This window comes from Meles meles, chromosome 6 (assembly GCF_922984935.1).
Source record: "Meles meles chromosome 6, mMelMel3.1 paternal haplotype, whole genome shotgun sequence".
Classification (NCBI taxonomy): domain Eukaryota; kingdom Metazoa; phylum Chordata; class Mammalia; order Carnivora; family Mustelidae; genus Meles; species Meles meles.
In genome coordinates this window covers 149,402,041-149,426,014 of record NC_060071.1, presented here as the reverse complement: position 1 = coordinate 149,426,014, position 23,974 = coordinate 149,402,041, and the positions used below count along the sequence as shown (strand labels likewise).

At 62.1% G+C, this 23,974-nt stretch overlaps 2 protein-coding genes and 1 pseudogene across 3 annotated transcripts; 1 reads left to right on the top strand and 2 right to left on the bottom strand.

The window, feature by feature from the left end:
• Positions 1-31: 31 nt before the first annotated feature.
• On the bottom strand, positions 32-14,583 carry TRMT61A (tRNA methyltransferase 61A). 2 transcript variants are annotated; one of them, XM_046008650.1, is made up of 4 exons: positions 14,442-14,583; positions 5,805-6,164; positions 3,134-3,400; positions 32-1,225 (listed from the first exon to the last, which is right to left on the bottom strand). In XM_046008650.1, the coding sequence occupies exons 2-4, from the start codon at positions 6,133-6,135 to the stop codon at positions 966-968; spliced, it is 858 nt and encodes a 285-aa protein (XP_045864606.1). In that variant the 5' UTR covers positions 6,136-6,164; positions 14,442-14,583; the 3' UTR covers positions 32-965. The 2 variants fall into 2 exon arrangements, with proteins under 2 accessions (XP_045864606.1, XP_045864605.1); XM_046008649.1 differs by lacking the exon at positions 14,442-14,583 and adding an exon at positions 6,670-6,804.
• Positions 11,203-12,737, bottom strand: LOC123943694 (annotated as a pseudogene).
• On the top strand, positions 13,234-16,381 carry CKB (creatine kinase B). Its single transcript, XM_046008648.1, has 8 exons — positions 13,234-13,318; positions 13,606-13,810; positions 14,004-14,158; positions 14,230-14,362; positions 14,590-14,761; positions 15,409-15,532; positions 15,724-15,913; positions 15,996-16,381. The coding sequence occupies exons 2-8, from the start codon at positions 13,618-13,620 to the stop codon at positions 16,172-16,174; spliced, it is 1,146 nt and encodes a 381-aa protein (XP_045864604.1). The 5' UTR covers positions 13,234-13,318; positions 13,606-13,617; the 3' UTR covers positions 16,175-16,381.
• Positions 16,382-23,974: the final 7,593 nt, after the last annotated feature.

Genomic DNA, 23,974 nt, shown 5'->3' with positions numbered 1-23,974 from the left:
GTGAGGGTCACCGAAGAGACCAGTGAGCATGGCCGAGGCAACAGTGTTTATTTCCAGCCCCCCCCCCCCCCCCCGCCAGCACGTCCCCTGGGGCTTTTGTCCTAATGGGGACGGGGGAGGCCAAGGGCAGACGCTCAGGCCCTTCATGCAACTGAGGCAGGCGGGGATGCCAGCCGCTCGGCCCAGAGCTGGCGGCCAGGGCCAGCTGTCCTCCGTCCCGGCTGCGCCCCCCGTGCCCCCGGCACTCCTGTGAGGGGCAGGAGCACCCAAGCAGCTCCGAGGCTGGCCAGCCGGGGTCCCAACAGCTCCGAGAGGGCCGGGCGGGTTACCTGAGGCACTTCATTGTCCCCCTCGGGGTCCGGGCGGGGTGGGCGCTCTGTCCTCACCAACACGCCAGGGCTCTGGCTGGACTGGGGCCAAGGAAGGCACTTCCAGCAGCGAGAGAAGCGCAGCAGACCGGCAGGGCACAGGGCACTCCCACTAGGCCTGCGGGCACCTCACGGGGACAGGGACGGGGGTGTGCTCGGGCCCGAGGCCAGCTAGAAAGCCCACCTCTCCCGCCCCCAGCCCGTCACCATCAGCTCTGGGGCCCCCAGCCCCTGGCCCCAGCGGTCCTCCTCCTCCTGGCTCCGGCCCCGCTCCCTGCCAGTTTGGGGCTACCTGGGAAGCGGTCAGACCCGGGCCCCACCCCCTACACCCCTTGGCCTCAACAGCCAGAAGAGCAGGTGACCACGCAGACCCTGTAGCAAGAGAGCAGCAGCGGGGGGTGGGGGCGGCAGCAGGGCGAGGGCTGGCGGCTTTCCTCTCCAGAGAGGCCGCCAGGAGGGGGTCAGGCTGTGGGAGGCCCCGCCCCACCCGCCGCGGGCCCCAGGGTCCGGCTACACGCAGGCCCTGCAGGCTCGCTGACCATGTAAGGTGGCCTGTGGCTGGCTCCCCGCTCCCCGCAGCTCCTGGCGGGGGGCCCACTAGCCCGGGGTCTTGGTGGCGAAGGTCAGGTAGCCCGTGTGGCCCACGGCCTCCTTCATGGGCGTCCCGCTGCGGAAGGGGTGCACGTCGGGGTGCGGGCGGGCCCCCAGGTCAGGTGCGGGCAGGCTGACGGTGCGCACGTTGAACACCTGCGGCAGGACCTCCAGGGTGCTGAGCTCCGAGAAGCCGCGCGTGGCCAGCGCCTGGCAGGTCCGCTGCACTTGCTCGATGCACGGCGAGAAGGAGCAGAAGCGCCCACCTGTGGGGAGCCGCGCTCGGGGTTGGAGGGCTGGGGGGTGGCAGGGCGGAGGCCGGGCCCCCCCACTGTCTCCGGGGCAGCAGGGGTTGGAGGGGGCGGGCGTGGGTCCGGACTGTGGTGGGGCCGGAGCTCCCCCAGAGCCGCATGGAAGGGACCGCTTAGACCGAGCCCACGACCCTGATTCCGTCTGGACTTGGGCACCGCTACCGTCCACTTCCACAAGGAAGCCAAGGCCTGGGGCCGGGACGAACCACCCGTCAGGGGTCAGGGCGGAACCTCCGCCTGGCAGCTGCCCGGTCACCCCACCCAGAACAGCTCCAGCCACACAGGGCGGCGGCGGCGGGGGAAGGGGTTCGCGGGCGGTGGGAGCTGCACTGTCACAGGAAATTAGAGGCTGTCACCTGCTCGGGGGAACAGGAGGCGCCGACTGAGCAGAGCCTGACGGCAGAGGACAGGGTGCAGGCGGGAGCTAACCGCCCCTTCCTGCCACCAGGGCCCACCCGCAATGTCCCGCAGCCTGGCCCGGGCCCAGCCCACGTCCCTGTCCTACAGGGAGGGTGTGGGGAAGCTGCGGCGGGGACAGGTACGTGGCCAGGCGAGTCCTCAAATGGCCCTGAGGCCTGGTCACCTCAGCCACACCTGGGGACAGAGACCCCCCCCAGACAGGTCTTCAAGAAGGTGTGGGCCTGGAGGAGGGACGAGCAGCCTGAAGCCAACCCAGGGAGGACTCAGGGTCATCCCCAAGAAGGGACCCAACCCCTATGCATACCGCCAGGAAAATAGGCCCCACCAGGCGAGGGCCCACGTCTGCTGGCCAGGCCAAGCTCCACAGAGCCCGGGGACGGCCCTTCGTGGGGGTCTGCACAGAGCAGGCAGGGAAGCCACTGGAAAACGCAAGGCCCACAAGTAACTTGGGAGCCTCTGGGACCAAAAAGATCAGACACAGCAAGAGCCCAAAGGAGGGGGCTCAGAGGAGCATGGAGGGTGGGGACGATAGATGGCGTGGCTCCCCCAGGGTCAGCCACCAGGAAGGAAGCTTCGAGACAGGAAGACGGCCCTGGAGTGTAACCCCCTGGGCTCAGCCCAGGACGGGCGGCTGGCTCCAGGCTCCGTGGGACTGGGGGCAAAGCGGGAAGGCGTGGCGGTGCGGGGAAGCGGGGCCCACCTCGGTAAAACCCAGGGGCGCAATAGGGGACCCCTGGGAGCCGTTGCCTGGAGCGCCTAACTCGTGAAGCTGCGCCTCGGCACCTCTTTCGGAGGGGCGGCCCTTCCCCAGGGGCGCCCTGGGCTCCCCCCCTGCTCTCCAGGCTGCACTACTCAGCAGGGAGGAGGGAAGGGGCCCTGCCTGGGCTGGCTCCGTCTCCAGAAAAGGGAAAAACCCGGGCCTCACCAGCTCCTCCCTGGCAAAGAGCCAACGTTCCCGCCTCCTTCCCATCCCTCCCGCCTCCACATCCAGCATCTTCCCTAAAAGGGGCCGTTAGCGGGCTTGTGGCTGGGGGGAAGGGAGATTCCGCTGGCAAGGGCTGGGGGCAGGGGCTGACCTCCAACCCCTGAAACGGACCCTGGCATGGGCCCCACGTCTCGCCAAGGTGCAGCCGCCACATTCCCCAGCGAACTCAGACATCACCCACGTCCGGGCGTGAGCGGGACAAGGCCGAGGAACAGGGGGGCAGCAGGGGCCGCCTTCTCCCTGGATCCTACTCCTCTCAACCTCCCCCTCTCACGGGGTGACCTCCCTATTGAGTCCTCAGCCAGCCTGACGCACCCCTATTTTGGGCCAAAAGGGGCCCTGGCCTGGCCAGGCTGCGTGGCCTGGTGGTTTCTGACCCCTCTGGGCTTCAGGTGACCCACACCCAAGGCCCAGCCCAGGAGCTCAGCCCCAGGGCCGCCCCAGAACCCTCACCGTACCTTCCACCTTGAGGGCGTCCCAGGCATGGCCCACGGCCTCCCAAGGAGATGGGATGTCCAGGAAAACCGCATCTGCCACGTGGCTCACGCCGAAGCCACTGTGGCACACGTCGTGGTTGTGCACGGTCACCCAACGGCCCAGCCGGTGCTCCTGGAACTCCTCCCGGGCCTTCTCCGCCCGCTGCTGGTGGAACTCCACCGTGTGCAGGTGGCCCGTGGGCGCGATGGTGCGGATGACGGCGTGGGACACGGAGCCGCTGCCGGTGCCTGACGGGACGGGATGCGTGTCAGGCGGGTCTGCTGGGGACACTCGAAGAACTCCCCCCTCACCCTGGAAAGACCCGCACAGGCCCCACGGGGGCAGACGATCCCAGTTACTCGGGAGCATCGCTCCCAGAGCTGCCCGTCGGGTCCCGGCCGCCCAGGGTCTGGTTAGTGGGGGCTGCACCGGGGCTGGGTGGGGACAGGAGCTGCAGTTTATTTCCTGAGTCTGCCTTGGGCCTGCGGGCGGGGGAGAGCGGCAGCCCTGCCCAACCCCACGCCAGAGGCCCCGCAGGGTCTGGACAGAGCGGATGGGGCAGCGCGGGCCTGTCCCCTACCCTCCACCCGGTGGCTGGTCCCGAGCCCCTTCCCCCTAGCTCCTGGCCCGCTCAGGCTGTCCACCCCTCTGCACCTCGCCCGCCTCCGCCACACAGGAGCAGCCCTGCTCTCCTCCCCATGGCCTCACGGCAATGAGCTGGAATAAGGTAACCACCTGGCCACACGGCTCCAGTCTTCCATGTCTTCGTCCCCGGTTCTCTCCCACCTGTTCTGGCCACTCCTGAGCTGCCTTCAGCCACCGCTCAGCTGGACTTCCTACCTGGCAGCCCCCAGCGGGGCTGTGGACCCGCCCCCGCCATGACTTCCCCTCCCCCGTGGTTTCAGGTGCCAGCCTTGATGAACACGCCGCAAGGCCATGTCCCTGCACTCCAGACTTCTACCTAGTGTCCAGTGCACACGCATCTCCCGCCCCGGCCCCGAACAGCTGACCGGCACTCAGCAGGAACAAGAGCAAAGTCGGCCTGCTCCAATCCCAAACCCCTCCCTGCCAAGCCTTCCCCAGCCCAGTCAAAGGCACCCAGAGCTCAGCCAGACACCCAGAGGCGCCCTCAATGCCCCTCTCCACCCTGCATTCACGCCACTAGTAACTCGTGTCTCCCCCCACTCCCACCCTGCCACCCCCCCTGCCTGGGGCCTCCCTCCTGGCTTTGTGACCACCACCAGCCGGCCCGGCCGCCTTCTATCCCGCCTCAAACACAGCAGAGGGGCTCTTCACCTCAGTCACACCTGCCTCCCCCACCCCACAGCAAGCAGAGCAGGACCCCTGACAGCCCTCTGAGCTGTGCCTGTTTCCTGACCTCACTGCCTGCTCTGGCCACACGGGCCTCCTTGCTGGGCCCGCACTTTGCATGGCTCGCCCTTGGGGAGACGCTCTCCCTCGGCTCTTGGCAGTGCCTCCTTCTCATCATTCCCCGCTGAACATCTTGTCAGAGGTTTCCCCTGGAGGGACCCCTGGGAGTCACCCTCAAACGTGCAGCCTCGCGGCAATCAACTCAGCACTGAAATGGTGACAGTGGACTTGCTCTCTCCTCAGGGAAGCAGAAACCCGGCCTGTGCTACTCAGGGCCGGACCCGCAGTTCCTAGACCAAGCGCCGGCACAGCCCGGCCCAGAAGCATGCCCACCGGTATATACACACGGTAGCGGGGGGGGGGGGGGGGGGGGGGGGGGAGGGGATGGCGACGTCTTGCAGTCCTCCTGTCCTGTCCTGCCGCCACCGCCACCGCCACCCGAGCTCCCCTGCGGCTGAGCAGCTGGCCTCTGCCCAGCCCCTGCCCCACAGCCCAGGTCTGTACCTGACCCTTCCCATTTCAAAGTGTTTGGCTGGGCAACAGGAACCACACAATTATCCACATGCAGAAGGGCAAGACAGCCTCAAGTCCTCAGAAAGTTGGAAAGTTGGTGGAAACTTCGTGACCTTGGAACCCAGCTGTGCAGCCCATGAGGAACATGCTGGAAATCCAGGTGCACGCATGCCTGGGCTGTTCTTGGCTGGGATGTATGCTTCAATCTCTGCCCTAGTTGGCCCCACTGCCCGTGTGCATGTATGTGCGTGTAAGGGCCAGGACGGACCTCAGACCCCGGACTGAGTACAGTGCTGCCGGCCGAGGATGAGCTTGAGGCAGTCTCCCTACCTACAGTGAGCACCTCAGAGCAGCTCTGGCCTCCCTCTGGGAAGGAGAGGTCAGGGACTGCTAGGCCAGGCGCTCTCTGCCCTTCTGTCAGCACAGAGGTAGGGAACGGCAGTCGGCAGCCAGGCCAGAGCTGAGCGGCACTCTGGCCCTGCCCCACCAAGGCAGGCAGGACCCTCACTGAACACCAGCTCCTGGCGGGGGGCAGCGCGGGTCCCGCACCATCAACTCTCATTCAGGTCACAGCGCCAGCCTCCTAACCAGTTCTGCCGCGTCTCACTCCCTGCAGTCAGCCCCCCAGAGACCTCCTGCAAGAGAGAGGCTGAGCACCCACGCCCGTCCTCAGGAAGGGCAGGCTGGAGGCTGTCTCGACGCTGGGTCGGATCTCCATCTTCACGTCACTTTTCCAGAAACAGAACGGAGGGAGCCCGAAGAACTCACCGGATTCACAGACCACAGAGCCAGGCCGGAGCTCCAGCATCATGGTGAGCAGGGCAATGTCGGTGGAGTAGAGGATCTGCGTGCGGTGCGGCAGGTTCAGGGTCCAGAGCTCAGGCGTGGGGTGCAGCACGTACACCCAGCCGCCTCGGCCACAGGTCACCTTGGAGCCGAAGGGGCGGCCGATGAGGTCTACCGAGTGCCGCAGGACACCATGCCGGGTCTGGGTCTGTGCCCCACGCTGCACACGCACTGCTACCATCGCACCATGGCCCAGCGACAGGATGGCCGTATCACCCTCTTTGATCAGCTCCTCATAGGCCACGAAGCTCATGGTGTTGCTACCGGGCAGGTGCCTGGGACCTGGGAGGAAGTGTGTCGACATGAGTGCGGAAAGGTGCCAGGAGGGTGCACCTGGAACCTGGGCGGGCGGCTGTGAGGCCCAGAGCCCCGCGGTGCGAGTGGGGCGGCTGCCTCGGTCCCTGGCTGCACCCTGGCTGGACAGGGTAAACCCTCCTCGGTCTGGGTCATGAGACACAAGTCCCCGGCCCTAATCGCAGAGGGAGAAACGGAAGCGGGGCCACGGCGGAGGACGGGCCCAAGGCTTCCCACCAACAAGGGCCGGAGCCCAGCCGACTGGCTCCCATGCTCCAGGGGCGCGATGAGGCTCGGCCACCGGCGGGGCAGCGGCCGCGGGTCTGCGCTATCACCTCCAAGCCGGGCTCCATTCCGCGGAGCCCCCCTCCCTAGTCTCCCCCCAAACGGGCTTCCAGGGGGATGCAGGAGCGGTAAGACCCCCGGAAGGGGTCGGGGTGCGCCAGGCCGGGCCGGCACCGGGAGGGGGGTTGGGGTCCGCGCGCAGTCTCACCCGCCTCGCGCGGCGGGGGCCGCTCCCGGACGCTCCGCACGTGGCGCCGCGACGGCGGCTCCACACTTCCGGCTCCGGCCGGCGCCCGCCGATGGCGTCACGGCGCCCCGCCCCGCCCCGCCCCCCGCGCGGGACGCCGGGACCCGCGGGCAGCCCCGCCCGGATGCGGACCGCGCCTCGCGGGCGCCTTTCGGCCGGCTGCGGCTTCCCTGTTTACACCAGCTCGTGCGGGGGCCGCTGGGCGAGCTGCAGCGTCCCCGCGGCCGGGCTGCTGGGGGCGGCACCGGGGCTGGGCTTCCCGGCAAGGCCGGCCCTCGCTCGCTGCCCGGGCGCCTCGAGGCGCTTTGCCTGGGCCGTGGTGGCCGCGGGACCGCTCTGGGGGCCCCTCACACCGGGCCCCGGGGTGGACTCCAGATCGGTGGGTTGTCCGGGAGGGCTGTCCAGACGGCCTTCGGCCAGGCCCGGGCTCCCCTGCGCGCGTCCTCCACTGCAGGGAAGCCGTGGGGCAGGGGAGGTCGTGGTGCCGAGACGCAGGAGCTGGGTTCACGCTGGGGTCGGGGAGGCCCAGGTGAGCGGCCCGAGCAGGGGGCTGGGGGCTGGGCGGCGGGAAGGCGAGGGCCAGAAGGGGAAGCGGCAGCGCTGTTCTGTCTCAGCCCGGCTGCCGCAGAGCCAGCTCCTCTGTGGACAGTGTAGGGGAGGGAAGGACATGGGATGTGGGATGCCTTCCTCCATCACCCAGCTTCCAGCAACCAGGCCTTGCCCTGTTGGCCCTGGGGACCTGAAAGGGATAGAGACTCTCCCGTGACCCCTGCTACCCAGAGGCTGAGTCAGGGCCTAAACCAGGGCCAGCAAGCAATGACCCTGGACCACACCCTGGGCCCACATAGCTCCTGCCTGGCAAAATGGGAGTGGCCAGGCCTGCCAGAGTGTCTGTGGCCCTTGCCATGGGTCCCACAGAATCCATGGTGGAAACCCCTGCCTAGCCTCAGGTCCACCGCCCCCACCCTGCCCCCACCATGCCTCTGCCCTGGCTGGACCTGAGTCTGGGAACCTCCCTGGGGGAGGGGGGTAAAAAGTTACGGAGACTTAGGTGGCCTCCCATTCCCCGTGGGTTCATGTTTCTCTGGGACCAGCACTCTGGCCACCAGGTGCCTATGTGGCTCATCACGGCCTCCCCGCCTTGCTCCCAGCACTGAGACAAGCCAGCCCCGTCTATGGCTGCCCAGCCTCTGTTCTGATGATCTGCTTCGCTCCTTTGCTGATGCACCTGCCTGAGTCACCATCTCATCGCTCTCCTGGGAGATGGCAACATCCCACTTCTGGGGGGTTCCTCTTCCCCAGCCTCTCAGCTGCAGTATGGAGCTGTGGCTGGGCGTCTACTGAGTCTAAATTAGGACTTGGTGACTCGGCCGTGGTTTCCTGTGGTCCCAACTTCCCACTTGTCTCTGTCCGTAACTGGCCGGCCCAGCTCCTCCAGTGCCCTTCCTCCAGGCAGCCTACCCAGAGTTGCCCATCTGTCCCATCCACGCCTGCCCCAGCCCTCAGTCTGTGTCCTCAAAGCACCAGCTTCCCCCAAGCTCCAGCTGATGACCTAGGTCAGGTGGGCACCTTGCCTTGGGCAGAGTTTATATATTGAGGCTCCACTAACAAGAACTGATTCTATATAAGCCCAGCTAAGTCTCATCATACTAAACTCTCCGCAAGCCTATGGAGCAGGGGGCTGCGCGGGGGGTGAGGATCACTTGACAGATGGGAAAATGCAGACTCAAGAGAGGTTAGGTAGTTGCCTAAGGTCACATAGACAATGGGTCCACAGTTGAACTGGAATTGAAAGCCAGTAAATCTGACTTCAGAGAACCAATGGTAGATCGGAATAAAGGTGAGAGCAGGCAGGAAAAAGACCCTGGAGAAAAGGGTCAGAGTCACTCTGGGGGAAAGGGAGAAGCTGCAGATGCCCACTGGGGGAGGGTGCACCTGGCAGGGATCCGGTGACCCAAGCCCCTCCCCTCTCTGACTAGCCTAGCCTCCTGCCTCAGAGTGCTTGACCCCAAAGCAGCTCCCACTCCTCTCCTGACCCCAACCAACTTCCCCTTTGGTTCTTCAGAAGTAGGGATAGGGCACGAAGAGGAAGAAATGCTCACCCTGACTGCCTTCTTTTTTAAAAAATATTTTATTTTATTTTATTTATTATTATTTTTTAAAGATTTTATTTATTCATTTGACAGAGATCACAAGCAGAGAGGCAGGCTCCCCACCGAGCAGAGAGCCCGATGCAGGGCTTGATCCCAGGACCCTGAGATCATGACCCAAGCCGAAGGCAAAGAGCCACCCAGGTGCCCCCAAAAGATTTCATTTTTAAGTAATATCTACACACAGCATGCGGCTCAAACTCACAACCCCGATATCAAGGGTTGCATGCTCTCCCCACTGAGCCAACGGGGCAGCCCATATCCTGACTGCCTTCTGAGGACAGACTCTGAGAATGACCTCTGGTCCCCTGCTTGGCCCTCCCATCTGGCGTACCTCCGCGTGCCCACAGCTGCAGCCCCTTAGGCAGACTAAGTCCTACAAATGAAAAGCTGGGGATTCCATTGAAGCTTCCCTCCCCCTCCAGGGCCAGCTGGTTAATGTGCAACCAGGTGTGATTTCTGAGGAACCTGGACCATAAACTGGATGGGTGATGTCACCCAGCTTCTTGCCCAGACGCTGCCAAACCGGCTCCTTGGGCCCTGGGGAAAATGGAGGGTCCGCAGGCAAGCGTTAGGCCACTGGGGCAATGCTATTCTAGCTACGGTGGAGGCAGGCACCATCCGGACGTCCCCACCCCTTGCTCCTCTGCTCTGGGACCACCCAGGCTCCCAAGCAGCCTCCGCCTGGTAGGGGCCGCCATGACCTTTGGGTCTAAAGGCCTCGATGACCTCCTCCCCTCCCCCCAGTGCAGCTGTTGGTCACCCAGGCTGTCAGTCTACTCCAGCCGAGGGGTGGCCTGCCCCGGGGGGCCCCAAGATGGGCTCTAGGTTAAGTTAGCCCAGGGCCAGGCACTCCCGGACCATTGAGGATTTGTTGGACCTCTGACCTGTCTCTTCTGTCCCCAACCTTCTGACCTTCCTTCGCTTCTCAGCAGCATAGTACAACACCCGGGTCTGAATGCTAAGGACTGCTGGAGCCTCCGGCAGGAGGGTCACTGGGCCTGACCTCGAGCAGGGCAGCGGCAAACCTCCGGACTGCCCCTCTCCAGTGTGGGCCACGCTCTAGGGAGGAGAGGGAGCAAGACCCTCCCGCTTCCACCCGGTAGGTCAGGCCCGTAGCGGCCTGAGGGCGGAGAGGGGGTTCTTCTGAGAAGCCCCGAGTTCCACATCCCCACCCCTGTGTCTGAAAGCCAAGTCAGCCTCCAGATTTCCAGAAACAGACACTTGAGCCCATCAGGCTGTTGGGGGGGGGGTGGGAGGTGACGAGGGCAACGGCGGATGATTTCTAAAACTGGAGGAAGGGGCTGCCGGGAGCACAGTGCGCAGAAATTCCAGGCTTAAGGGACACCTGCTATCTGGGCAGCCCGGGGCCATTTGCCATTTTGCCTTGGTTTGTTCTACGTACCTAAGAAAATGCCGACTGGGAACAGGTCAAAGCATGCTAGGGTGCACGAGGGAAGAGGCGGAGCGGCACGGGTGGTAAGTGCAGGACTGCCTGCCGGCAAGGCACCCGCTGCGGCGCACGTCGGCAGAGGTGAAGGGACTCGCTCCTGCTCTGGGTTTTTGCTCCAGAGCGCATTCCCCAGGGGCACCAGAGACACTGGAATTCCTCACGCTGCCTGTGCCCTGCCCCCGCCCGGCAGCACCCATCTCCTCCCAGATCCCGCCAGTATTTCCTTCTGGTCCAGGCGGCCGCTAGCTTGCTTGCTTGGGGCCAGCCTCCCAGCGCAGCGCCAAGTTCACCCCGCAGCCCGCAGAGCTCACCCCACAGCCGGGGAGGGATTCTGTGAAACACACACGGAGCTCCGGGCTTTGCCGCCTTTCCTGCTTTATTCACAGGCCAGTGTATGGTGGACATGGACACACAAGCTCCAATTCACTTTTGCCCCCTCTTTTTTCATTAAAAAAAAAAAAAAAAGATTTCATTCACTGGGGCGCCTGGGTGGCTCAGTGGGTTAAGCCTCTGCCTTTGGCTCAGGTCATGATCTCAGGGTCGAGCCCCACATTGGGCTTCCTGCTCAGCGGGGAGTCTGCTTCTCCCTCCCTTCTGCCCCTCCCCACCACTTGTTCTCTCTCTCTCAGGTAAGTAAACAAATAAATAACTTTAAAAAAAATAAAGATTTAATTTAATTATTTAAAGAGGCTGCGTGAGTGGGGAAGGGCAGAGGGCAAGGGAGAGAGACTCTCCAGCCCCCCACGCTGTGGGCACAGAGCCTGTCTTGCTTTGGAGCTTGATCTCACCACCCCGAGGTCATGACCTGAGCTGAAATCAAGAGTCAGAGGCTTAACCCACTGAGCCACCCAGGCGCCCCTTTCTCTTCATTTGACAGCATGGAGGAATTACATTACTCCAAGCTAAAAGCAGACCCCAAATGGTTACATTATGTAAGCCACGAGGTTTCTGAACTTGGGAGAAGGGACAGAAGGGACATTCTACTCGTTGCAAGGAAATCCTCACTTAAGCTTCAGTGAATCAAAAGCACTTAAAACCCATGAAACTGGGGCGCCGGGCTGGCTCAGTCCATGGAGCATGCGACCCTTGATCTCGGGGTTGTGAGTTGGAGCCTCACGCTGTGGGCTGAGATTACTTAAAAAAAGATGAACAACAACAGCAGCCACAGCCACGCAACTTCCGCTGGTCCTTCTTAGTCAGTCCGGTCTCTGTGAGGAACTGGGGTATGTTTTCGCACTGGTCACCCTGCAGCGGAATTACTTCTCCAAATTCTCCAAATTCTGGGTGCTCGCTGCATCACGGTTGCAGGCAAGCTTCCTCTTAAACACCTTCATTAGTTTCTTTCTCTTGTAATCATTGGTGACTTGGGAGTAGGAAGGGTCTTCCTGCCCTTTCTCTGTTGAATGCTCTCACGGATGTGACCCTCAGGGCCGGCAGGAAGCAGACCCATTACTCTTATTTGCATTAGCAAAGGGTTCAGAAAAGTGGAGGTTCTGGAGGGCAGACACAGGACAGGATCCCTTTTCCTCGGTGGAAATGGGCTACAGAAGGCCTCCTGGGAGAAGGCAGGTGGATCTTCAAGAGGTGAGGGGTTTGAGGGGGAGGCTGCTGAGTCCCTGCTCGCGGCTCAGTGACTAGGGCTCTAACTCATTTTTTTAAATAACCGTGTAATGCTCCATGCTGGGGACACGCCTGCCTACCCCTGGCCAGTCCCCAAGTGATGGACATCGAGTTCTACCCAGGCTCATTTGTATGTTTTTCCCATTGCACATCTCTGTCCGCAAAGAGAAATGAGACTGTCCTTTGTACAGGCTGGATTCCTAGAAGGGGGATTGCTGGGTCATGAAGTACGAGCATTTTTAATTTTAATAGATACTGCCAAATTACTTTCCAAAAAGGATGTAGCAGTTCACAGTTGCAGGCAGTGTGTGAAGGCCTGTCTCTCCACATTCCAGCCCGTAGCCAGCACTGGCTGGTGTCAATCTTTCTCATTTTTGCCATCTGGGTGTACTGGGGGCAGCGGAAGGAAGGTATAGTCCTAGTTTTAATTTGGATGATTCTGATTTTTAGTGAGGGCGGTTTTTGGGTTTGTTTGTTTTTAAACACATGCTTGCTGTTTGTTAGTGTTTCCTCCCATCTTTGCTGAGAGTCTCTGGGGCCTGCCTTTGGGGGTGGGGTGGTGAGATGAACCTGTCCCGGGTGGAAAGGGGCCAAGGCTGGGGTCTGGAGACTGAGGCTGTGCAACCCCAGCGGCCTCCCAGGGCCACATTGTTCTCTCATCTACCAGGAAGGGCTGGGCCGGGGGGTCTCTGGCTCGGGTTCCCCGGAGTCGGGGGACTTGCCCAAGGTCAAGGTACCGCGGGAGCCGCCCCGCTGGACCGCAGCCAGACTGCGCCTCCCGGCGCGCCCTCGCTCTGCACCAACATTGCCCGGAGATGCCTCGGGGCACCTTGAGGAAGGTCGGCGGCTCCGGGCCGGCTGGGACCGGGCGGGGGTGGGGTGGGGGAGGGTTAGTACCTGCTGCGGGAGCGCGGAACGGTCACGCCTGGACCCTCGTGACCGCCGCGGGCCTGGCCGGACCAGGGGAGGCCAGAGCCCGGCTGCAGATGAGCCCGAGCGTCTTCAAGTGCCCGGCGGCTCTCCTGCCTCAGTTTCCCGCCCGGAGGCAGCGTGGGAGGGAACTTCCAGCCCGTCCAAGGGCTTGGGGTTTCGGCCGCGGGGTCCTGGGCGGACGCCGGGCGGGGTGGGCGGGCTGCGCGGGGTCCCGGCGAGGGGACGGCAGGGGTGGGCGGCCTTGGGGGGGTGTCGGGGGCTGCGGGTGGCGGACAAAGCGGCGGCACCACCCCGCCGCGCGGGCCAATGGAATGAATGGGCTATAAATAGCGGCCAATGGGCGGCCCGCGTCGCGCCCCTTAAGAGCCGCGGGAGCGCGGAGCCGCCGCTGTTCGCCCGCGCCGCGCCCGCAGCTGCCGCCCGCCGGAGAGCCCCTGCCCCGCCCGGCCGCCCGGTGAGTGGGCCGGAGGGCGGGCGGAGGCCGCGGGCGCTGCTGCGCACGAAGGGGCCTGTGGGCCGCAGAGCCACGCACGCCGGGGTCCGCCGCCTGGAGCGCGCCGCCGGGGCCTGGGGCCTGGGTCCCGGGCGGTGCAGGAGCGCCCTGCGCGAGCTGCGGACCCCGCTGACCTTGGCCGCGTCCCAGCATGACCAGGAGGCCGGGCAGCGAGGCCCTGGGTGGCCGGCGCGTCCCTGAGGGGCCCGGGGCGCCGGGTCCTCCCTGACCCCCGAATCTCCCCGCAGCTCGCCGCCGCCATGCCCTTCTCCAACAGCCACAACACGCTGAAGCTGCGCTTCCCGGCCGAGGACGAGTTCCCCGACCTCAGCGGCCACAACAACCACATGGCCAAGGTGCTGACCCCCGAGCTGTACGCGGACCTGCGCGCCAAGAGCACGCCAAGCGGCTTCACGCTGGACGACGTCATCCAGACCGGCGTGGACAACCCGGGTACGCGCACCCTGCGGGGTCCGGGTGCGGGTTCTGACCCGCAAGAACGAACCGCGGGGCTCGGGTCCAGCGCCCCCCCCAGAGCCCGCTCGGGCCGGGGCTCCGCCGCTCCCCTTCCCGGGCAGAGCTGCAGGGTCCTGTCGCGCTCGCTGGGCCGGCGGTGACGTCACTGCCCCATTCCGCGTCCCCCCAGGCCACCCCTACATCATGACCGTGGGCTGCGTGGCGGGCGACGAGGAGTCCTATGACGTGTTCAAGGAGCTCTTTGACCCCATCATTGAGGACCGGCACGGCGGCTACAAGCCCAGCGACGAGCACAAGACCGACCTCAACCCCGACAACCTGCAGGTGCGGGGCGGCCCCGGGCGGCGGGGCGGGCTGGGGGGGTCTCCCGGCGCTCACCCCGGCTCCGCCCCCAGGGCGGCGACGACCTGGACCCCAACTACGTGCTGAGCTCGCGGGTGCGCACGGGTCGCAGCATCCGCGGCTTCTGCCTCCCCCCGCACTGCAGCCGCGGGGAGCGCCGCGCCGTCGAGAAGCTCGCGGTGGAAGGTAGGGTCGGGCCGGCCGCCCCCGCCCCGCCGGGTGTCAGTCGCCCCAGTCCGCCGAGCCGCCGCTGCCGCGCGCTTACCCGCGCGCCGTGTCCGGTTTCCCGGGGGGACGGAGGCCCAAGCCCAGCGGTCGCGGTCTCGGGCCGCCGCCGGGACGCGGCTCCCACGAAGCCGGGCGGGCGTGGGGGCCGGGGCTCGTGGGTGTCTCCTGAGCGTGCCCCTCTGCAGCTCTGTCCAGCCTGGACGGGGACCTGGCCGGCCGCTACTACGCCCTCAAGAGCATGACCGAGGCGGAGCAGCAGCAGCTCATCGACGACCACTTCCTCTTCGATAAGCCCGTGTCGCCCCTGCTGCTGGCCTCGGGCATGGCCCGTGACTGGCCGGACGCCCGCGGTATTTGGTGCGTGCCCCCCCTTCGCCTCCCGCGGGCCCCCCTTCCCCTCCCTCTGGCCCTCCCCCACGCCGCCGCCCAGGAGGAAGAGGGAGGGGCCGCACTCCCGGGACAGGTCTGGTTCCTCCGGGGCCGCCTCGCAGGTGACCTTGACCGCGCAGGTACGTGAGAGGGACTCCAGCTGGAGGCTGCTCTGGCCTCGGGGGAGCTTAGAAGTGGGCGACGGGTGGCGCTGGCTTCTCCCCTCCACACTCCTCTTGGGAGCTGGAGCTTCTTGTTTTCTGCCTCCTTTCTCATCCCCTTCTCCGCGGGGACTCTGCCAGGTGCCGGGTGACGCAGACGCTTCCTAGCGGGGCTGGGGCTGGGGGAAGGTTACAGCCTCGGGCCTGCACTGTCTGCGAGGGCGGCAGCGTCCAGATCCACCACTTCCCTCAGCCCCTGACCTCCGAGGTGGGGCCCGCCGCCCTCCCCCACACCTCAGGCACGCAGCACATGACCGGCAGGGTGGGGCGCAGCTCAGGCTTCTGGGTACAGCTGGATCGAGCACCTCGGGGACATGGAAAGTTCCTGAGGTCTAGGGTCCCCCTAGAGCTTTTTTCTGGATGTGTCCTAAGACCATAGTCCAAGGAGGCGGCTTGACTGTGCCCCTCCCCCAGGCACAATGACAATAAGACCTTCCTGGTGTGGATCAACGAGGAAGACCACCTGCGGGTCATCTCCATGCAGAAAGGGGGCAACATGAAGGAGGTGTTCACTCGCTTCTGCAATGGCCTCACTCAGGTCAGGCCTGGCCACCCCCAAGCTGGGTGGGCACAAGTGGGGTTTGGTGCCAGGGAGGGGCCAGGGCCAAGCTCCAGAGCTCAGGCAGGGAGTGGGTGTCCCCATCGGTGCCCCTGGGCCCTTGGGTCCCAGCTAGTCCCTTGGGGGGGCTCTCAGCTAGGGCTCAGCTCTCCCACCTTCTCTGCCTCCAGATTGAAACACTCTTCAAGTCGAAGAATTACGAATTCATGTGGAACCCTCACCTGGGGTACATCCTCACCTGCCCATCCAATCTGGGCACGGGCCTGCGGGCGGGTGTGCACATCAAGCTGCCCCACCTGGGCAAGCATGAGAAGTTCCCCGAGGTGCTCAAGCGGCTGCGGCTTCAGAAACGAGGCACCGGTGAGTGGGGCAGCGGCTGTCGGCGGTCCTCTCTCTGGGGCAGCCGCCCACCCGACTCCTGCTGACCTGCTCATCTCCCCAGGTGGTGTGGACACGGCTGCTGTGGGGGGCGTCTTCGATGTCTCCAACGCGGACCGCCTGGGCTTCTCGGAGGTGGAGCTGGTGCAGATGGTGGTGGACGGCGTGAAGCTGCTCATCGAGATGGAGCAGCGGCTGGAGCAAGGCCAGTCCATCGACGACCTCGTGCCGGCCCAGAAGTGAGGCCCCAGCCCCCACCGCCACCACCACCAGCCCTGCCGCTTCCTAACTTATTGCCCGGGCAGTGCCCGCCACGCACCCCTGATGTTCGCCACTTGGCGGCTGAGCCCTTAGCCTCGCTGTAGAGACTTCTGTCGCCCTTGGTAGAGTTTATTTTTGTGATGGCTAAGATGTTGCTGATGCTGAAATAAAACTAGGGTTTCGGCCTGCCATGAGTCTCGGAGTAGTGTGTCCCCTTCCTGCGGCAGATCTGGTGCCCAGAAGCCAGGCTGTGGGGGCCTCAGTCCTTTCTGCTTCGCTTTCTCTTAAGGGATAGTAGTCCGGGCGGAGGCAGTCACCCTGCAGTGCCCGTCCAGTCCTGTTCGTGAGCTCCTCCCTTGCCCCCCTGTCTACTTGGCTTCCTTGCAGGCGAGGGACCGGCTGGGGGGGAGGCGGCAGGAAGAGGGAGGAGCGGGGGGGGGGGGGGGGGGGCGGGGCTCCACCCCCAGCGTCTGGGGTCTTTTGGGCCTGGGGGGTGGAGCCTGGTACTTAGCTCAGCCCCATCCTGCAGCGAGGGGGAGGTGTGGATGCCGGCTGGGGGGTGGGCAGGAGCCCAGAAAGAACATGCCCCCCTCCAGTTTCTCTTCCTGTCAGGGCCCCCTCCAGCACCTACACAGTCACCTCAGTCTCTCCCCTCAGCGTCCCTTCCTCTTAGTCTCCGTAGGCTGAACAGGCCTAGCCCTTCAGTGCCTCTCAGAAAGCCCTGGGGCCCCTTTGGAGAGCTCCCTCCTCCCTGCAGCCTCCTCTCTAGGACCTCATGGGATCCCCACCATTCGGGCCCTGGGCAGGAGTGGGGGCCCTGGTCCCCGTTTCCCAGCCACTTCACAGCTGCCACTGTGCTCAGCTGATCTTTCCCTGTGGGGGGCTGGGCCAGGGCTTGGGGAGTAGGAGCGCACCGGACCCGGTGAGCCAGCCCGCGGCAGGGCTCGACCTCTAGCTCCCCAGTTCCGTGGACAGCCTGTGCTGCCACCTGCTGGCCAGGGCCACCTGGGACTTGCTCCCCCACCCTAGTTCAGGGCACTTGAACTCCACCCGCTTTGGGCTAGGCGGCCCTAACCACCCCTAAGGTTACCCTGCAACCGGGCAAAGCCGCCAGGCATGGCCTCTGTGCCCTCCGCATCCCGGGCCGGGGCAGTGTGGCTCACTGAAGCCTGGGCTCTCGCGTCCTCCACCCTGGGGCCCGGGACCCGCCGTGGAGAAGCTACAGGAGGTGCGTCTTGTCATCTGCCTTTGCCAGGGGAAGGGGCGCAGGCACAGAGGCTGGGGGAGCGAACACCTGGGTGGGATGGCACAGGAGGGGGCCGGGCCCCTGGTGCACATGGTTGGCAGGGATAGGGTCTCTGAACCCATCCTTTGGGTTTGGGGCTGGCACTTGGTCCCTGCCTTCGCTGACCGGCCTGGGCGCCCATCAGGTACGGCTCACCTTTTCTTAGCTTCAGTGTCCTCTGGTCCATGGGGACCGGGCCAGGACAGTGTCCACTGCAGACTGTAGAGTCTGATAATTTGGGAGAAAGGGGCCTGAGCAGCACAGGAAGTACGTCCCGCTGGAAGGGCCTTCCGCTGGCTGCCCACCCCGGGGGGCCTGTGCCCGCGCTCCTTCTAGGCGAAGGCCGTCCTCCTTGTGCAGCTCAGGGATGAGCGACTGTTCCGCCCCACCCTGAGGTGTGTGTACAGGCACCAGAGGGCCTGTTGGGCAGGCAACTCACCTCCCGGGAGGTTTCTGTGCTGTCTGACCGTTAGAATGGGGCCCACTTCCTTCACTACCAGTGGTTACATAAAATGAGCAGAACCTCCAAACCTGTGCAGGCCTCTCAGCAGGACATCCAGGAAGGCCCAGGTGGCAGGCCTGGCTCAGGGCTTCCCGCAGGCAGGGCAGCCTGACCTCCCCCAGGCCCGTCAGGCCCAGCCCCCGCCCTCACCCGTGCTGCCGCCTCCAGCACCCGGGCGCTCGCAGGAAGCTGGGCGAACAGGCGTGCTTGCCACGGCCCAGAACTACACCTACTTTTATGGGCCACTTGTTTTATTTCCCCTGTAATTTTCTCTTTGCTCACTTTTATTCTCCTTTTATTTAGTGCTGTTGAATGCACTTTTCCAGCTGGTCAGTTCTTTCTGGGACAAAGTGGGGCTTACGGTGCTCTCCCCTCACTGGGGGTACCTCTGCTTGCCAGTCCCTGGGCCTTCTGACCAGAGTCCCTACAACCTCCCCCTTTCCTCTGGCTTCCTGAGACCCTTAAACAGGGTGAATTTAATTTTCCTTATGAAATCACAGTCAAACATGGGAAGTCTAAGAACACCCTATCACACCACAATGTAGGGAAAACATTCTTTTATTTGCTTCCTGTCTTGGATGGACACCCACCAGTCAGCAGCACTAAGAGCATCTATCCCTGTCCCCCCCACCAGGGCCCGCTAGGACACCCCCCTCCCCCGGCAGGGCTTCTCAGCTGCACCCACTCACACCAAGCAGGTGACTCTTGGGGGGCGGGGGCTTCCCTGGGCACTGTTACCCACCCCCACCTGGTGAGAATTAGGGCCGAAATCTCCACTTGCCTCTTTGAATAGGAATGAATTTTTTTAAAGCAAGCTCTGCATCCAACAGGAGGCTTGAACTCACAACCGCAAGACTGAGTCACACACTCTACTGACCGAGCCTGCCACATGCCCCACGCTCCAACTGCCTCTTTGAGAACCACTGCCCTACAGAAGCGGCTAAGAGGCACAGCTACTCAGAACGGGGAAGGACCGGTCAGGACTGCAGGCAGTAAAGGGCTGCTTAAAAACCCAGGCCACCTCCCTCTGAGGGGCACCATGCCGGCGCCCCAACAGTGGGAAGACATCCGCGAGACGGAGGCTTAAAAAAGTTGAAGTGTAGAAGCAGGTTATAAAACAGCTTGTACTCTGGATCCCAGAGCATGTATGGAAAAACCCCGAACAGTAGTTAACTGTGGGTGGTGGGGTAACAGGTGATTTCCTTCTTTATACTGTTTTCCAGATTTTCTACAGCGAACATGGATTACTTATATAAGTTAAAACAAATTCTTTTTTTAAGTGGTGTTTAAAAAGATGCTCTCATGTGTCACAGTTCGTGGGAGACCACTAAGGCAGGACTTCACTGCCACCGCCCGTCCGGTGCTCCGCACAGACTGATCACCGCCCCTGGGGTGGAAACAGACTCCAGGCGAGGGAGGAATGGCTCCACGGTCACCAGTCTGAGACCACACGTTCCAAGTCCTGCGCTCCTTTTGCTGCTCCTTGACTTTTCAGAACATTCTAGACCTTCAGTGTGCAGCTCCTGCCGCTCTGAGCATCGACCGCACGGGCAGCAGCTGCCGGGTGCCCACAGGGAACCGTCCTAAAGCAGCCTGGAGTCTGCACCCTGCACCACGGCGGATTCCGAGCCACTTTCTTCTTCCACAGGTAACAAAGGGAAGCAGCGTTGGGCAAGACTCATCTTTGTGGCTGCGAGGTTTCCATGGATGAGGGAGCAGCATGTCAGTTTGGAGAACTATGAGTTTTACCTGTGAATTGGACGCCACTAACCCTGGTTCCCAAGTCTGGTTACAGAATTTCTGCAGGGATCCACGCATGGTGTATAGACTCCTTCCCCCTTTCTCCCCAGCCCTGTCTTTTTTTTTTTTTTTTTTTTTTTTTTTTTTTTAATTTTTTTTTTAAGATTTTATTTATTTATTTGACAGAGAGAGATCACAAGTAGGCAGAGAGGCAGGCAGAGAGAGTGAGAGGGAAGCAGGCTCCCTGCCAAGCAGAGAGCCCGATGCGGGACTCGATCCCAGGACCCTGAGATCATGACCTGAGCCGAAGGCAGCGGCTTAAACCACTGAGCCACCCAGGCGCCCCCCAGCCCTGTCTTTGTAGAACTCATTCTGCTTTGGTGAAGTCTTTCAAAGAACCAAAGAGGATGTTTTTGGTTTTAGAAATAGGACTTTCACACCCTTCTCAGAGTTGAGGGCTTGTCAAAACGTAAGGCTCAACTTAAATATTTAACTTTAAGACCCAGAAGAGCTTAAAGTCCTCCTAGCTCCTCCCATTCGTAATGAGAAATCCATTTCCCAGCAGCCATTCTCCCCTTCTCCTTTCAGAGTGAAACCCTGGCTCTGAGCCCAGCAAGAGCTGCGCGGCTACAGCGGCACACTTCGGAGACGCCCCTGAGGCAGCTGTAACCATGGGGACGAAAACGCTCCAGCAGCCATCTTGGGCTGTGAGGCCAGGGCCGGCTAAGGCCAGCCAGCGAACACCTGCACAGGTGCAGTGCGCGGCCCTGGCGTGCACACGTGCCACAGCTAGCACCACTCCTGCTGTGGCATGGGGACTGGGGTGCTGCCCTGCCGTTCAGGACCCAAATGCAAGGCTTGCTGGTCTGGCAGGACTTCGAGGTGAATCTGTCCAAGACTTTGGTTGGAACTCAATCCTGCAGCTCCAGAAACACAGCCGGGCTCTACCCCTCCCCTCCCCAAAGCCAATGTGCACTCAGAACGGCAACATGCGAGACCAGAGACACACGGCAGAGACACCAACACCTCCAGGCCTGCTTTCATTTGCTGCTTTTGGCCTGACCTCGAGCTCCCTTCTGCATGCCTGTTTCCTGCTTTCCACAGCGGGTCCACCCTACCCGAGGTCCACCTATGCCCAAATTCCCGGGAAGCCCTCCCTGCCTGCCCTAGCCCTCCTTTTGGGAAGGACCTCAGTCGTCACAGGTCATTGTCCTTGGGCTTTATCCTTTTAGTCACTCCTCTGTCATACCCTGCTTCGCTGTGAATCTTCTCTAGAGCCCTGACTGTGGGGTCAGGCTTCGGGTCTTCCTCCATCCATCCTGCCCCACCCCAAACGGGCTGCTTCCATTACTGGCAAAGGTGGCCCGTGTTCACACATCCCCTGGGGTTATTCCAGAAACACACGACTTAGCAACAAAAGACAATGTCCATTAAGTTTTCACTAAAGTGAAAAGTCTAGTTTTGTCAATACTTTTGACCCACCAACTGCCCAACACACATTCAGAAGCACTTCAAACGCAGTACACTTTCGAGAAGAAATAATGAAGGTGGCCTGCATTTAACCACACTCGAAACTGCGGACTTTGTGCTCGACCGGATCCATCGGCGCTGCTGCAGCAAAAATCAGAGCAACACGCTTATCTTAGAGAGGAGATGCTCTGGGTAGAGGGAGGCCAGAGGTCCTGCCTCCTCCTCCTCATTCTTCCCAGAGACCAGAAAGGAGGGCCAAAGTGCTTACTGATTTCCTCTATTCTCCTAGCCTGAAGAACACAGGAGAACAGGACTTGGCCCAGTTCCAGTGTTTTGGTCCAACTTATTACTGACATGATTCCAGGAAATGCAACCCAACAAAATGTGCCCTGCATATTTAGTGATGTGGGGCCAAAAGACACACAGCGGCGCCTTTCTGGGTAGCAGAACCCCTGCCCGCTACATACAGGCTGGGCCGCTGTTTGATGGGCCGTAAGTCAAGCCCAAGAGGATTCTCCAGAGTTCAGAGAAGGTGGGGAGAGGACCCAGTGACCCAGGGCACCGGGGCTGAGAGGATGGGAACTGCAGAGATGGGAGGCAGCAGGTGATGAATGAGCTGGGCGCTGCAGAGCGAGCAGAAGCTGGCCAGAAGACAGGAGCAGAGGAGGGACCAGCTTGAGCAGTGCCCCGGGGTACCCAGAGCAGCTCCTGGTGCTGCACCGGGAAAAGGCCCTCAGGGGCACCGTCTACCAAAGGATTTTGGGTGCCATATTCATGAACATGACTACATATGCTCCTAGTTCCCAGCTTATTTCCATGCAAAACACGTCTGATTTGAGAATGTATTCACACCTACCCACGCCTGCTGGCAGCTCCCTTTAGAGAGTGAGGGAGAGGCAAGTCAGTGCAGACCTCACTCCGGAAGGAGCTGGCATGCCGGGTGCCCCACACTGGCCAGGATGCTTCCACTTTGGTCCCTGGCTTCCTAGTGTAGCAGGGTCTATTTTTGTCTGGCGACAGAACTCTACCCCAATCCTGCCATGTCACTTCCTGAGAAAGTACTGGACCAAAGTCCTCTTAAGAGAACAGAGGTGCATTGTCTGACATACTTTACTGGGATGGTGACAAGACAGAGCCTGTCCGGCAGGGCACGGGCCACGGCACGGCCCCCCCACACGCCCTGAGTCTGAAGTAGGATGAGCCTTCCATGGCTGCCGTTGCACACTCACGGCTTCCCTTTCCACTGAGCAGACCAGGGGGTGCTTCAGGCTGCCCCTGGAACCGCCACCCCCTCCCCTCCGTGTAGCACTGACCACACCAGATTTCCAGACTCTGTGCGCCTCTCCCGGTGAAAGCAAGCTATTAGCAGATTTAGGTTTTACCATAGTTCTTTTTGGATCCCCAGAGTTCAGCACAGGGCCCTCCAGAGTGGTTGTCTCACTCTGACCCCCCAAAAATGCATGTCGAGGCAAACTGTGAACAAACCACCATGAAAAATCTTCACGTTTTGTCCTGAAACACCTGAAAAGAACTGGGACAATTTAACTTGGGGTAGCAAAACTCAGGAAGGAAACACAATTTTTATCTTCAAATACTTGAGCCCTGACTAGTGAAACCTCCTAGGAGTAGGAGGCCACCAGGGCTGGGCAAGAAGCTACCTGGGCATCAGGAACATCCAGGACCAGACAGGACTCTCCGCCAGCGACCCCCCTTGAGGGTGTGCGCACGTGCGTGTGCACACCCTGGCACTGAAGGTGCCCGGCAGAAGCTGGACAAGTTTCTGATGAGCAATTCCACATTCCCCTCCAGCTTGAGGGATGCGTTCTAGAGCTCTGGCTTAAAATAGCACATAGAGGTGGGTTCAGTGGGTGGGAGGCAGAGAGCAGGAAGCTGCAGAAGGCACGAGCTGGGGGAAGGGCTGCGGGATGATCGGCTGTCCCTGCTCTCAGTGACGCCCCCCAGGAAGGCACCTATTTGTCAACCCACTTGGTGAGAAGATATCTCACCACGGCCACAAACCACTGTGATGAGTATCTGGGGAGCTGGAAAAAGACATGAGAACCTCAGAATTTGTAACCGATCAAGCCCCACCACAGAAACAGCAAGACAAATCAACAAAGCAATCCAACCAAAGCCAACAGCCATGGAAGGGCCTCCTGTAGTCCCAGACTCCCTAGCCTTCCTGGAGAGACCTGGGTCATCTCAGCAAGCTGTGCTCTAGTCTCGCCCCAAGGAGCAGGCTCCGTCTCAGGCAGGAGGTACCCAAGCTCTGCGCCTCCTGCTTGGCTGGCCTCCCCTCTGGCTTGGTGCCTGTGACCAAGCACTGGGAGCTGAGGGCTACTGTTCGCACCCCAAAGACTCTCCGACCTCCAGCTTGCACTCCGCCGCCAAGCCTCACACGGCTGCTTTCTTAATGCCCTGAAACCTAAGCATCACGCTGTGCATCTCTGCGGTGTGGGACATGGATTAAGGGTCTAAGCCAAGAGCTTAAACCCACAGTTTCACATCGGATGGCAAATGTCATATGATTCAGGACCTAATCCTGAATGCCCACAGCACCCACCCAACGACTGGTGTGTCTTGCGCCTGACTTGACCGAATGACACATATGGGCATCAGCTATTTGGACAACTCAGTGAAGAGAAAAGCACATTCCCAGCCCACTTCTGAGCCTTGTCTATAAAACAGAAAGTGCTCTCAGCTCAGATGGTTGCTGGAGACCAAGGACGATGGGACACAAATCAAAACACCAGTTCCTACGGCTGTGCCTGCCTCATCCTTGGGC

What these genes read in the sequence shown, in the direction of transcription:
- CKB (XM_046008648.1), top strand. Translation starts at nt 13,618, where the DNA reads ATGCCCTTCTCCAACAGCCACAACACGCTGAAGCTGCGCTTCCCGGCC. An exon ending in TCTGCAATGGCCTCACTCAG is followed by an intron (nt 15,533 to 15,723) that starts GTCAGGCCTGGC and finishes CTCTGCCTCCAG; the next exon opens with ATTGAAACACTCTTCAAGTC. An exon ending in GCTTCAGAAACGAGGCACCG is followed by an intron (nt 15,914 to 15,995) that starts GTGAGTGGGGCA and finishes TCATCTCCCCAG; the next exon opens with GTGGTGTGGACACGGCTGCT.
- TRMT61A (XM_046008650.1), bottom strand. Translation starts at nt 6,135, where the DNA reads ATGAGCTTCGTGGCCTATGAGGAGCTGATCAAAGAGGGTGATACGGCC. An exon ending in CTCTGTGGTCTGTGAATCCG is followed by an intron (nt 3,401 to 5,804) that starts GTGAGTTCTTCG and finishes CCGTCCCGTCAG; the next exon opens with GCACCGGCAGCGGCTCCGTG. An exon ending in GGACGCCCTCAAGGTGGAAG is followed by an intron (nt 1,226 to 3,133) that starts GTACGGTGAGGG and finishes GGCTCCCCACAG; the next exon opens with GTGGGCGCTTCTGCTCCTTC.